Source organism: Callorhinchus milii, unplaced genomic scaffold (genome assembly GCF_018977255.1).
Source record: "Callorhinchus milii isolate IMCB2004 unplaced genomic scaffold, IMCB_Cmil_1.0 Scaffold5, whole genome shotgun sequence".
Taxonomy (NCBI): Eukaryota; Metazoa; Chordata; class Chondrichthyes; order Chimaeriformes; family Callorhinchidae; genus Callorhinchus; species Callorhinchus milii.
In genome coordinates, this window is record NW_024704746.1 from 9,110,512 (window position 1) to 9,125,882 (window position 15,371).

General features: G+C 41.9%; 1 protein-coding gene across 1 annotated transcript in view; it reads left to right on the top strand.

Moving 5' to 3' along the window:
* Positions 1–650: 650 nt before the first annotated feature.
* nmnat2 (nicotinamide nucleotide adenylyltransferase 2) overlaps positions 651–15,371 on the top strand; it is a 38,746-nt gene continuing 24,025 nt past the window's right edge. The window contains exons 1-2 of the mRNA XM_042335512.1: positions 651–747; positions 1,038–1,181. Of these exons, the coding sequence (XP_042191446.1) occupies positions 1,097–1,181 (85 nt within the window). The 5' untranslated portion in view covers positions 651–747; positions 1,038–1,096. The remainder of the gene's footprint in view (positions 748–1,037; positions 1,182–15,371) is intronic.

Sequence of the window (15,371 nt, forward strand, 5' to 3'; positions counted from 1 at the left end):
CGATAAGGCGCCATGTCAAAACACACGGATTATTATTCTTTATGTAAAATATTAACCCGTTTATCAGTTAAGCCATGCATCCGCCACTCCCAAGGTGAAACAGCAGTGAAAAATACCAGTAACAGCACAATTAAATGGTGTGTACAGTCATAAAGAGGTCTGATCAGATTAATAGCTTGCATGACACTCTGATTTTGTATCCGGGCTTCCTGTACCTAGTTTTGTCTTGGCTCAGTAACAATAATAAACCTTGCATTTAATGCTGAGTGGTGAGATTTTTTTTTATTGCTACATTTTGATTCTGAGCACCCGATCAATTCAATTACTGATGGTAACATTATTTGGCAAACCTAAGGCAAGGCTTTATTTTCTTACAAGGGAGGGTATTTGTTTGCCTAGAAAATACACAGTCACTACACTTTCCAGTAAATCATACGTACAGTATAATACAGTAAGTAGGAACCCAGCTGTTAGTCTCTAAAGAGGGTGGGTGTGGGGATTGGTAATAATCCCTCAAAATAATAATAATAATTTTGCACTCAATCCAGTGGGGAAAGCCTTGCGCTGAACACCAAGTGAACGTCACATATGGAGTGTAAATGCACAGTTCCTCTTGTGTTTTTTTTCTCTCTCTCTCTCTCTCTGCGGGGAAAAAGCTACTGGGTGCGTTTTTTTTGCAGCAAAGTCGTAGGCAAGACATCGCACACAATTTAGACGCATCCTCGTCAGGCACAGACGTGGATGGAGGTGGGTGAGTGGGGTTGGGTGTGTGTGTGTGTGTGTGTTGTGTGTGTGTGTGTACTGGTGGTGGAGTGGATGGGAGGGGGGGGAGGGGAGTGGGGGAGAGAGGGATGGAGTTGGGGATGGAGTTGCATTTCTTTTTTTAATGGAGGAGGAGGGAGAGGAGGGTGTGTGTGTGAGTGTGTGTGTTGCATAAATAAATAAGAGCCAGAGCGAGCAGGCAATCGGGGGACACGAAACAGAAAATAATCTGATCAGTGGGTGACGCTGGTCTGAACCTCGCCTTCTTACTGCAGACAACAGCGACCACCGACCGCACAGTGTAGAGAGAGGAGACAGCGGCTGCTTCGCAGGGATGGCGGAGCCAAATAAAACCCACGTTATCCTCCTGGCCTGTGGCAGCTTCAACCCCATCACCAAAGGGCACATCCAGATGTTCGGTAAGATGGCATTCCCCCCCCCCCATCCTCCGACCATCGAGACATTATTTCATCCTCATCCATTAATCCATCCATCCATCCATATTATTATTATTATTATTATTATTATTATTATCATTATTATTATTCATCCATTCATTGATAACTCGTTCATCAATGAATCCTTTCCAATGGCAGTTCTCTTAGAAGTAACCGATTTTTTTTTGTTTGTTTGTTTATTTATTTATTTTTATTATTATTATTACTATTATTATTATTACTATTATTATTATTATTAATTGTTATGACATGTACCTATAACCACTGTCCGGAGGGGGGGGGGGGGGGGGGGGGGGGGGATGGTGGAAGGCGAACTGGACAGACCTTGGTCTTCTTTCGCCTCTGCAAATTCTTATGTTGTTGCTATTAATAATAATATGAACATAATAACTTATTCATCATCATCATCATCATAACAACAACAACAACAATAACGTGCTTTCGAAACGCCAGTGGTCATCATTATTCATATTAATAATAATGATTCGAACGGTCGGTTGTTGTTGTGAGTGGTTGGTAATAATAATTAATTAGCAATAATCATGAATAATTCATTCATCCATTGATTGATTGATGGATTGATTGATTGATTGATTGATTGATTCATTAACGATCGCCACTGGTATTTCTCATTATTATCCGCACTCCAAAAAAAATAACCACCCATCGTCCTGATTATTATTGATACGGATAACCATCACGACTGGTGTTTCTAAGCAGCTGTGTTTAGATCTAACCCCCACCCCAACACCCCCCCCCCAACCCCAACCCCCCCCCCCCCCCCCCCCCCCCCCCCCACACACACACACACAAGGACAGGAGGCAGAGGGTGAAGCAGCTGATGGCTGTGAGGGTTTGGCCGCCCGTCTATTGTTCGCTGTCCAGGGCAGTTGGTGCTGAAACGCAGCGGCTGCTGTACTGTAACGCGGCCACACTGCACACCCAACCCCCAAACCGAGCTGCTGTGACACCTCCTGTTTATTTCCTCTCTCCCTATTAACCACCACCACACACACACACACACACACACACACACACACAACCAAGAACATTGACACCCCCACCACTAACCGTATGCGTTTTTTAAAAAAAATATAATATATATATACATAAATCAAACTTAACCTGAAAAGAATGGAATGAACAATCAGAGGGATGTTGGGGGTATTTACTGAGTTGTTTGGAGACCCAATCTCCAATGTGACTCTTCACATTGCCAGCTTCAATGTTGCAATGAAATGCAACAACAACAACACACACACACATATATTCTAACAGCCCACGTACACTATCTGCTGAAATAACTGTCCTACCCCTCCCCTCCCCCCCCAAAATACTTAGGAAAATCAAATTTGTACCACCACCACCACACCACCACACACACACACACACACACGTGTCTCCTTTTAAACTGTAAACAAATATTTGTGTAGTTTCTGATATTATCTGTGCAAGTGTGCTCCTTCAGCACCCCCACCCCCCCCACCCCCCAACCAGCAAACCTTGTTTTTTTTATATAAATGTATATATAAATCAAACTTTTTTTTTGGTAAGATTGTTTCTTCTTAAGAAAAAAAAGCAAAACAAAAGAAAAAGGGGATGTTGGAGGAATTTACTCCCTTGCTTGGGTTGATTTGCTATTTCGATTTATTCGCTTGTCTAGTCTGAGGTGGATTGGGTTTTAGCAGTCCGATTGCTCCATTCCCCAATTACTGTGAAATCATCTCGTGTACTGCACAACAGCACAGTCCGGGAAGTCTTTACAAAAGTGTGTGCTGAAGACATGTCGATGTGGATCATGTGTGCGCTTATTTTGTAATTTGCCTTTGGTGCAATTTGCTTTTTTTTAAGACGTCGCAGAATGCGATGTAACTGGATTTTGCAAATCAGAGTGGGAGTGGGGGTGGGGGGCGGGAGAGAGACATGTACCTTCCTCGCTAGTTAATATTTGCCATGTTTAGGCTTGAAATGACCATAGATGCTCTCTGTTTCTTGTTTTTTGTCAGATTACACTTCTTGTTTATTCCAGCCAGACACCCCCCACCCCACCATCCCCCCACTCAGACGCACACACACACACACACAACAACCAAGAACATTTAGACATATGGGGAAGTGTTATCTGCAGACTTATCAAGTCTTTGAAACGTCTCAAAACGTTCCATTTACTCCTATGATCTCCTGTTAATGCAGTGCGCTCAGCAGTTTAGGGTTGAAAGTAGAGACTGAGTCCAGCAGAGAAGACCATTCCAACACTTAAAGAGTGTACAGTGCTAAATGGAATCCAACAGAAGTTTACCAATTTCATCAGCCTAGTGGAGTCCTGTTCTAGCCAGTAGGCTGCATTCAGCGATTGTCTGAACAGAAATATTAATTGAACTTCGACCACACCTTTTGTCACCTTCCTACCCCTACTCTCCTAGGTCACCACCCCTCCTGATCCCAAACTCCAGCTGGGGTCCAAATCTTTAACTGTCCAGCGCCTTGGGATGTCCACCTGACATGAAAGGCGCTATACAAATGCAATGTTGTTGAGTCTTCCCTTTAAAAATCAAACAGCTGTTGCACTTTGTGGTGAATAAAAACAAAAGAATTGCATTTTTACAGTTCCTTATTATGTTTGACTCCCTCTGATCCAATCTAAATAACAATAAAAATTTGGTAACTCAATCTCTGACTGTTTGTAGGATACTGGGTGCAATTGGCTGCCACGTTTCGCCCATAAAATATATAGTCAATTAATTTTAAATATATTCTGTAAAGCAATTTGAGACGTCTTGAAGTTGTGATAAGGCACTAACTGCAAGGATTATTATTATCTATTTTGAGGGGTGTTCCGACTCTTGGGGTTAATGTACTTCTGATTTAAAGCAAGCAGCCCCAAATTTCTGTATTAAGGAAACCCATTTGAAATCATTTGGTTTAAATCCCAGTTAACTCTTCTGTTTGTGAAATTCCAATGAATACAGTATTGTTTCACTTGCCAGGCATTCAAAGTAACTTGGTCAACATCTATTCCACCCAATTCCTCAGCCATATATCCAAGCTTAAGTCCTCTCCCCACCACACCCAGCCTAGCTTTGCACAACAGTCAAAAGCTATGATTCAAAGAGCCATTAAGATCCCCCTCCCCCTCACCCATTCAATGAAATGTGGAGGTTTTCACCTAGTTATTCTGACTTGTGTTTGCTCTTCATTTAAATTAATTGACTCCTCAGCTCCTTGTGATGTTTCTGTTGCAAATTAACTACTGTGTTTGACTGCATGACAACATTCACTTCCTTTGCAATTGATTTTGTTTTCTATAGCACTTTCAGACGTTTGTTTTTAATGTGTAAGGTGCTGTCTATCTTGTGTATGTTGCAGACAATGCTACCAAAATTTAGAGAACTGGTAAAATCTCTGTGGCTGTGTCAGTAACATTTAATTTGCACATAAATAGTGTGTTTCCATTTGCTGGGGAGTCCATAAGAAGAAGCATACATATAAAGTAGCCACTAAGGGAAGCAGAAAATGTTACTGCATTTAAGAAGTTAGCATGATGGATGCATGAAAGAGAAGAAACTAGAGGGTTTGGGGAAGAGTGAATTAGGATGTTTGTGTGGAATATTACCACTGGCATGGACTAACTGGGTTGCTAAAAGCTCTGAGACACTACCCTGTGTGAAGGGTGCTATATAGAATCACAAAATCATAGAATATTACAGAAAAGAAGGAGGCCATTCGGCCCATTGTGCTTGTGCCATTTTTTTGGAAGAGCTACCCAATCAGTCTCACTCCCCCACTCTTTCCCATATCCTTACAATTTTTCCTTTTTAGTATCTATCCAATTCCCTTTTCAAAGTTGTTATTGAATCTCTTTCCACTTCCTTTTCAGGCAGTGCTAGTTGTTGTTGTTGTTGTTGTTGAATGGCCTGTTTCAGTGCTATAGATTGTACATGAAATGTAGCACGATTCAGAAAAGTGTCTAAGCTGGACTGAATTGAATAATAATCAAAAAAGAACCTGGAAACTTTGCTGCTGTTTGTCTTGACATTTTTGCCTCTTTCAATGCCAAAGGCATAGGTGTAAATACAGGAATGCAAATGTGCTGCGACACTCAGTCAAGTGATAGAGTCTTCATCTTATGGATCCTCCAGGGTCACATTGCTAAATCGAAACTTCCATTCCAGACACATGATGCTAAGGGGGAACTTCCAGAGCAAGTCAATGTTGTAAGCTAATTGTGAATCTTGAGAGATCAATTGGAGGGTTTTCCCTTCTTGTATTTACATAGCATGAAAACATAATTGTATGCATCATATTTATTCTCCAGTATTAGTCATTTGGTTGACCTGTGCTCAAGGTAACCTTTGTGTCTGCTTCATTGATGATGCATTGCAAAGGGCAATTTACTTACTGGGCAGTGAGAAGCATACCATTACTGCTAATGCCATCGAAATATTTATTGTGGCCAAGGGAAAAATCCTCCCTGCACCTGTTTTGGCAGGAGCTATTGGGCAGCCAGATCTTATGCACTGCTGAAGATCCTGGGATTGTATGTTTGGAGAGCTTTGGAATGGATTTGGGAGGTGTTGTTTAACACAAATAGCTGGAGAAAAAGAGAGTTTGGAGGCGAGGGAGAGAGTGTCAGCCAAGACTGTGAGCTCAGATTCCCGACGTGAGGACTTTGTGTCATTAAATGGCTAATAAAGGTGGGGGGCGGGGAAGGAATCACACACATATCTGCCAGATCATGAACACTTATTAGCGCAGGATTGTAGCACTACAATTTCTAACTTAGTCAATTATACAGCTAAGTTATTGTAAATATTTTAATTTAAAAATAATAATACTTGCATTTGATACCACACCTTTCACATAGGGAGGACATCTCACAGAGTCTCACATATAAGGAGTAGAAACTGTGTATTTTGTAAGGAGTAGAAACAGGGTATTTTGTAGGTGAAAGTAGCAGCTAATAACTACCGGGTTCCTACTTACTGTTAGGTAAACAGAGATGTATGGCATAAGTAAATGTGCCTAAGATTTTGCCCTGCCTGAGAATTGCTTGCGAGGCCAGAGTTCTAACCATAACGGTCCAGGTCCTAATTATCCTTATTATCCACCTACTGTACATGTTTTGTGACCAAGGTCTTGTTTTGCTATTGAGTCCTTCATTGGTAACTTGTGGTGTAAATCCCAAGCTTGTGCTGTTCAGCATTTGATGGCACTGTGGTCGATTGGAGCCCTTTCCCCCAAAGATTCCTCATTTTAATAAAAACCCTCTCACAAGAGCCTGGTGGCTGTGCAAAGTGCACCACCCTGCATGCTGCAATCTTGCCTAAGTCTCGACAAAAAGTCCAATTCTGCCAGAACGCTCTTGTCCTTTAGCCTCTAGCGACAATGATAAAACAAAATTAAACCCGTAAAAGTAGCAGTTTGCCAGCACAGGGCCATGGCTCTGAAAATGCTGAGGAATTTTCCTTGTTATTAGATCAGAGGTTTTAAAACCTTTCTTTTGGACTCCGCCTTTGATCACCTTTCCCCTTTCCTTTCCCCTCACCCTCCTCAGCTTTCCCTCCCTTTCCCCAGCTTGAAGCCCTTTGCCATATCCTCCTGGTGTGAAAGATGCAATGTAAATATAAATTATGTTATATTGAAGGGGGGTAAATTCGAAATAAATCTGAGAAACACTATTTCAGTGAGCTAGTAGTAAATGTATGGCAACAGGCTCCCTCGGGAGACATTGGAAGTACAAAAAGGTTGATTCTTTCAAAAAGTAAATTAGATAGATTTATTTTAGGAAATAATGCCAAGGGATATCTTTCGTAGATCATGGTTATATCAAAACCCAATGCAAAGTCTGCAGTCTCTCAATGTTCGAATCTTGTGTTCACTTGCCTGCCTCCTACTTAATGCTATAGGTTTGTGGAGTTTCTCAGCCTCTCTAGTGGTTGGTGCGTTGGGTTGCCAGGTCTGCACTTTTTCATTTATGATTTTGACACCACTTTTGGACACTTCATTACATGCATTTCAGGACGCACGGAGCTGTCTGGCCTTCACAGATTTCCCTTCTGAGCCGTGCAGAGCCGTCGGTGGAGCAATCTGTAGCTTCTGAAGTGCAGCACACTCTGGCATTGTGGCCAAATCATTACTCTATGTGTTAATGTTCATTTCTATTCCTCTCGGAGTCTTAGGAGAATTAATTTTAAAAGAATGTATTTTATTTAATATACTGTGGTTATGACGAATTGTTAACCGATACCCTCTGTGGCCCAGTGTGAGAGCTAGTAAGGTCCAGAGCCACACACACCAGCCTGTGGGTACTCACACCCATACACATGCAGTTTAACACTATGCAATATTTATCTGTACTTATTTGAGTCCTGGGAAGAAGTTATTCTGTGCAAATTGGATTTCTGTGGAACGATACGCTAAAAGCTTGATAAGGCTAGAAGGCTTTCTCTTGTTCTATATTCTGCATCTCGCAGTTCCTGATTGAACTCTCCATTTTTATACCTAATTGGTTAGGCGAGTTTCCTTACTCCACACGCATCTGTTAATCTAGCAGTATCTAGGAGCCCAGTTGTTAGTCGCTGGCAGATCGGTTCCAGGGGTAATTATTTGGTTACTCAATCCATGTCTGTTTGTGGGATATGGCTGTGCACAATTGGTTGCCACATTCACCCACAAAATACACAATCAATTCATTGTACAGTATATTCTGTGAAGCGCTTTGAGATGTCACAACGATCTGATGAGTCACTATATAAAATGCAAGGATTATTATTATTATTTGATTCCACCTATCTCTTCTCCTGCCCTCTCGTCCTCCATTGCAATGTAACTCTACAATGAGCTGAATGACCTTTTTTGCTGTAAATATCTAAATTTCTATGGTACATACTGTATACGCAGAAATGTTTTCTATTTAGAAGCCTATGTCATGGAGTGTGAATTCAATGAACAGTAGCAACTTCAGGGGCAAGTAACACATTGCAGGTGGAGGGGAAGGTCTCTCCATTTAGGAAAGGATCTGTCTGCCTGTTCAGTTGGATGTTAAAGATTCCATGGCAGTAGTCAAAAAGAGAAGGGAGTTTCTTCTGGTGTCTTGACCAACAATTCTACACATAACATTGGCCACTCACTTCATGGCTGTTTGTGGCACATTGCTGTGCATAAATTGGCTGCAACACACAGTCACTATGCTTTGCAGTGAATCCTGTGAAGCCCTTTGAAATGTCCTCCTGACATGAAAGGCGCTTTGTCAAATATTATGATTATTTAGTGAAACATCTGTCTCAGGGTTATTGAGCAATGGAGCCTTGAGCTCTTTTTTATTCTGTAAAAAGGGCTCAACAATGATTCTTATTTGCATTCAGTGGAATGGAGAACAGGGTGGTTAAATAAAAATAATCCTTGCATTTGATATAGCATCATCATTGAGACATCTCAAGATATACTGTAAAGTGGATTGACTGTGTATTTTGTGGGTGAAACGAATAGCACAAAAGATCTGTTTTGTTTTGGTCAGCCGAGTGTCTGACACATTTGGAAACCCATCACCGGGCTCACAAGTATCCAAACCAAACTGTGAACTTTATTGCATCCCACCTACGCATGGAAATTCCCGTGTATTGGAATGGAAAATGTGCACTCTCTAGGCGTAGGTTGGCAAAAGCCAAGGCTTTAAAGCCAAAGATTTTTAAAGCTTGCCATTGTAACAACTGACCTCTGACCTGAATGAAGTTGAGTGCACTGTGCTATGAGCCAGTCAGAGTGCCATTGAAGGAAAGCTTAGAGGAGGCAAAATAGCTGGGATAGTGCATACTCCGGGGAGACCATCAAAGTGGGAAATGGGAGGAAAAGTAACTGGCTATAAAAATCTCATTCATCAGTATCAATTCCTTGTTACTATCAGCTTAAGTACATACGAAGGTCAGGTCTTTGAAGGGTATAATAAAATATAATAAAATTATACCCAAGAAAAGAGGGTATAATAAAAGTATTTTTTAATCCAGTTAATCGAGAGTGCAACATTACAAGCCGATCCTTATAAAGCTTTTAAACTTCTCTATAAAGTGTTCTTAATCCAAAATGGTTTGTATTGGATCTGTGCCTTTGTGTAAACCTGATCTCTGCCTAGGCAGCCTTCACTCTCCCAACTGCTCCTTATGTTCTGAGGCACTCTTGTTTGCTCGTGCTCCCTCTCTCTCTCTCTCTCTCTCTCTCTCTCTCTCACTAATACTCTCTCCTGATCTCACATTTAGAGTCCTACCATAACCTCATTCTCCTGCCTCTCTTCTCACTCTTTCAAATTGCAGATGCCAAGCTCAGCCTGATATCACTGGCCCACAAGGTCCAACACAGCGACCATAACTACTGAAGTATCAGGGCAGAATGACAGATAAACAAGAGGAGCACCCATTTCAGCTTGTCCTTTCTATAGTTTTCAACACTGGTGGCGCATGAATAAGGTTGATCTGTGATAGTGGCTTTCCAAAGTAAAGTGAAGTAACGCTGAGATTCCACTCTCTCAGGAACAAAGTGCCTGGAATGACTCTGCTCTCCCCCCCCATTGGTATTTTGTTTAAGATTCTGTTCCACTAGCAATGATACTAATCAGTTTACAGCTAATTCAAAGATCGTAAGGGAGGTACGGATGAAGAAGACATTTTGGTCCATTTACAACAACAACTTTCACTTATATAGTGCCCTCCACGCAGGGTAGCGTTTCAGAGCGCTTAACATTTCACATTGTTACATAGAGTGATTCAGTGAGTTCATTCAGCCCAACTTGTCCATGCTTTCACCTCTCCTATTCTCTCACTCTATTCCCTTGATCTTCCTTGATTTGATCTAATTCATCCAGAATCCCCATCCTACCATCCGTCCATTACAGCATCAGGCTATTTCTTAAATGAGTCCGGCACCCTGGCATCAACCACCCTCTTTAGTATTGTGAGGGTGTATCTGTCTTTAGTATCTTTAGTATCCAAAGTGGAAATGCCTTTTATGTGGCCTGAAAGACCTAACGTCTAAAATATGCGCGACATTAAATATACTGCAAAATAAAAAGCTAGGAGAAAGAGCTTTTACTGTATTTTAGCAAATTGCAATTGGACAAAGTCATCCTGTTAAATTGACTATTCTTCATGGTTGAATTGGTTTTGTGGTTTTCCATTCATTTGTGGATCAGTGAACAGGGATCACATTCTGCTTCCCTGCGCCTTGCCTGTCCAAGTGACCATTCTTCATCAGTGAGTGCAATGTCTGGTATGAGACTCTCTCCCTCCCTCCGTCCTTCTCCTCTTCCCCCGCTTCCCTCCCCCACCCTCTCAGCTTCTTGAGCGAATATCAAGCTGAATGTATTTGTTTTGTCACATGAAGCCAGTATTCCCCACTTTTGGAAAGGATACAGTTATCAGGTTAACTTATCCACCTCATGTTACACACTTATGATCTCCATGAATCAGGATTACATTGCTATCAGCTCAGCTGTACGTGCTTCCCGAGAGCCACTATACTCTGTGCTGGTGGAGAGAGGGAAGGCCTTCTGCCCTGAGCTTCCTGCACTCTTTGTTGTACAGGCACATGAAAGATTGATGATCCAGATCTGCAAGGAAATGCCAACAGTTTTAATCTGCGGCTAAATGAGAAATAATACAATAGACGTCTCAAAGCGCTTCACAGAATATACTGTAAAGTGAATTAACTGTTTATTTGTAGACAAAATGCGGCAGCCAATTGCCCACAGCAGTATCATACAAACGGTCGTGGATTGAGTGACCAAATTATTATTTATTTATTCTTGAGGGATTATTATCAGGCGTGTGGAGTAGGGAAACTTGCCCAAGGTTTCGCCCTGCTGGGAGTGAAGCGAGTGCTCTACCCCCTGAGCTACAGGACTACAGATAGAAAGGGTGGATGAGATTCTCGCACAGTAAATTTTAAGGAACCTTTATTCATGCTTCTCATGCATAGAAATGGATTTTAATTGAGCATAAACGTTGTGTGCAGAATATTTAAGACAGGCTATATATTCAAATCCTGACATCCTTCCCCATATACATGCAGCCGTATCGAGAATATGTCAGGAGCTAGATATATGGCCTGCTATCACATTTTCTCCACAAAAGGTACTTGCTTCTGCCAGCACTGATTTTTTTTAATTCAATTATCCAAATATTAGTAATAACAAAAGATAATTCTTACATTTGTTATAGCGCATTTCATATCGCCAAGCCGTGAAGTGAATGTCAGTACATTAAAATGCAATACAAATTTACGTTTACAATATGCCTTTCATGTCGGGATGTCCCAAGGTTGGTGGACAGTCTAAGGTTTGCAACTGAGTTGTAATGGGGGAGGTATCCTGGCCAACAATTGACTTGATAAAATTTGTCATTCTGTTTGTTGGACGTTGCTGTGTGCAAATTGGCTGCCACATTCACATATAAATTCACAGTCACTACACTTTAGAGTAAAATCTTGTGGAGCATTTTGAGACATTTTGATGTGATAAGGCACTATCTCAAGTGCAAGGAATGATTATTAGGATTGCGATTGTTATAATTTGAAGACTGCTGTCTTAAGGATAAATCGGGTCTTGGTAGCAAATGGCTCATCTTTCACCCCCTTCCCACCCAGTTATACTTTTGCTAAGGCACACAAACCCAAATCATGTTAGATTCCTGCCATAAGCTTTTACATCTTTAGTCGCAATGCCACCAGCTTGTCTTCCAGGCAGCGCTTTGTGTCTCCCTACCCGAGCTGAATGCATGAGATCAGATGGGCCGAAGGGCCTTCTTCATCCGAATAAATCTTGTGACCTTGCCTGTAAATGCACCGAGCTGGTATAACATAATTGAGGTTTGCACAACAAATTAAAATTTTTGACAAGGTTAATCAGAATCTTTATGTCGTTTGTATTGTACTATTACAGAGAGTAAGCTGGATTGATGCCAGATCAGCATTGACACCTGTCCCAGTGGGCTCCATTTTGTTTTAAACTCCATCTCCATAGCGTTCCTCCTTTGTACTGTTAACCGGTCGATTTTATGTTTTTTAGAAGGAAGAGACTCCATTAACATGATAGATTTTGGTGATAAATTATCTCTGACGGATGTGACATTGGTTTATAGCACTGCAGCTCTTGCTTCTGATTCCTTCAGGAATTAAATGCCAGGGGTCTCACACCATTTCCAGCTGTTGAGAGAAGGTGACCTTTTCCCAACAGCTGGAGAGCCAGGCAGCCACAAAACAACACAATGATTTGCATTTGTATAGTGCTCTTCACACGGGGTACCGTCTCGGAGCACGTAAATATAGTGTGTTCAGACAGAGTATGCAGTGTAGTAACTGTTGCAACAGCAACTGTGCAGGATATCAACCCTCCATTCGTTTCAACCCTCCCCCTCCCCCCTTTACCAGTAGTGTTTATCTTTTCTTAAATAAATAATCTTTACACTTGATATTGCGCCTTTCACATTGGGAAGACGGCTCAAAGTGCTTCACAGGATATAGTGTAAAGTGCTGTGGCTGTGTTTTGTAGGTAAACGTAGCAGTCAATTTCCACAAAGCTATGGTCCATGCGGTGAATGATGGATTTTATCTGGGGAGTTGTTGGCCAGGACTCTGGGACTTCTTGAGTCAAAAAATGTCCAACTTGGAGGTTGTCAGATTGTTGTTGATGTCAGTTCCCAATGTATATAAATAACTATGGACAGGAAACGTTGCAGGAAGCATCGCAAGCGGAACTTTGTGAAAAATAAAATTTTGGCGGAGTTTTTGGATTATGCGCACCCCGCAGGAAATTACATCAAAGGCACCTCCTGCATGCTGCACATGTACAAAGCCTGGTTACTTCAGAACCCCCCAGGGTTGTCAGTTTTTATTCCACGTCAAATGTCTGCGAACAATTATGGTGTAGAATGGTATATGTTTATTTATATTTAGCGTTCGATTAGATTTCTGAAAAGTTAATTTGGAGCAAAATGTCTGATGTCGAAGGGAACCAAATGCCATACAAGGCCACTTAATGGCTCTTGAACCAACCAACTCTGATCTCTCCAGCAGTATCTGCATGAGCTGGAGTGCATTGATATTCCACTTGAAGCTTTGTTAATGGCGTGTGCTAATTGCAAGCTCGCAGCGAGTCCCTAATAAGGAAATGGTAGACATTACAAGATTACGCCTCTCTTGGTCTATTTCACTTGACTTGTCTTTCAGTTAAAGTAGCTCCTGTGGCTCCATAGTCCTGGCCTGGAAGACTTCTTTGTCTTGTGCAGAAGTTTCCACTATTCTGTGCAATTTTAACTTTTGGGGCAAGATAGCCTTACTGACTAAGTGGATTGTATTTCAGACCTCTCTGAAGCATTCGTACTGGTGGTCAGGTGCAATCTGAAGAACGGACACAGATTAGCTGCAGAAGAACGAGCCCTCTAACTGGTGTTGCATTCACACTGTGTGTTCAGAATTGAGGATCCCTGTATGGAGAGGTGGGATTTGCACCAGGGCAGTTAGAGCATGGAATGCCACAATCCATGAGCCAGAAAACCATTGCTAAATTGCCATTGAGATTCGAATGTGATATTTACCTCCATGTGAGAGATAGCTGTCATCAAATTGACCTAATTATTGTAAAGCAAATAACTTGGGAAGAAATTGTCTCTGGCACAGTTGATTCAGTAATAAGCAACGGCCAGGGCTGAAGCAGTTAATGATTTTTAATTTGAACGCTACTGAGTTTGCAAGCTCTCCTTGGCACCTAAGTGCAATTAATGGTGACACATCTTCATATTTCTCGATTGATGAGAGAAATGCGTTTGGAACTTGGGGCCGTTTAGAATAGTGCTTGCATTGTTTGGTTACTGAAGGCTCGGAGTGTTTGTGCAACGTGCTAAAGGGTGCCCCAATGAGAGGCCTGTTTAGATGGTGGGTGTCTGACCCAGTGTCGGTGCTAATTAGAGAGTGCTAAGCCATTTGTCATTTCTGAGGCTGTGTTAAGTTTGTCGATGAGCAGTGAACTGGAGGAGTATGCTAATGCTCTCACCTTTTTTGGGGGTGTCTCTCGATTACCACTTAGAGAATTTTTAGCTCTGCTCAAAGCAGTGCTGCTTTTGTGCGAATGGTTTGTGTTTTGTGAGAGATCTGATTTGAAGTGCTTGAATTGGGAGCAAGTCCGTGGAGTTGATGGTGAGAGGGTACAGTCCCTGGCCTGGGATTACAGATATCTGTTTATAACAGGAGAAGTGTCTATTGGCCCAAAGAGATTTGTGGAAAGGGAAGGGGAAATTTCCTACTATCTCCCGAGTGCCCTCTGGAATAATAAAGCTTCCAAATTCAGTGACTAACCTGACGAAGATGCTGCCTGCCCTGCTCGCCGACAAATCGCTTTAGGGAGATTCCACCCAGACTGGTAATAAAATCACTACTGCTGATACTAATAGTAATCCTTTGCTTCTGGTCCCTCTTGAGCATTCTCTACTGGTTGTTTGCGTGTGTAACAGCTGAGCGAGGAGAGGTCAGGCTCGACCCTCTACAGTTGAATGAGCTGCCATGTTACAAGAGGGTGTTTGTGGAATCCAACCCAGGGGGAGAAAAAAAATCAAAGCCTTTGTGCTGGACAGTCATTGATAAAATCAAAGCTTCCTCTGTGGTGAGTCATGTGCAGTTACAGTTGACCAAAAGCTGATTATGGGTTAGATGTTAACGTGTATTTATGGTTCCCTCTCACCCAATAACAAATAGAACACTACCTCTGCTTTCATCTCTCTGGGAAGGAATCACCTGAGCTAAGCTCAGCAGGTCATGTCATTTTCTGTAGCTGTGCATTTTTCAATGAGTCTCACTTGCTGGGAAGGTCTCTGTGTCTCACTTGTTGGGAAGTGAACAATGATGGATGAGATGGGTATGTGGGGCCTTGTTTGGTGCCCTTGAAATAAATTTGTATTGTCGGGTTGCATTGCAGCTCTCTGGTTGTCAGCAGAACTGGGTCCCTTGACGGTACACCTTGTGCCCCAGGGGTATATGGCTAACATATACACATCCGAGGCTTTAATGAAAATTGGTAATAATCTCTTGTTATTAAAAAGAGCATATGATAAACTTTTCAGTTCAATGTTGCTCAAATATCCCTGCGGTATATTTGAGCAACATTGAACTGAA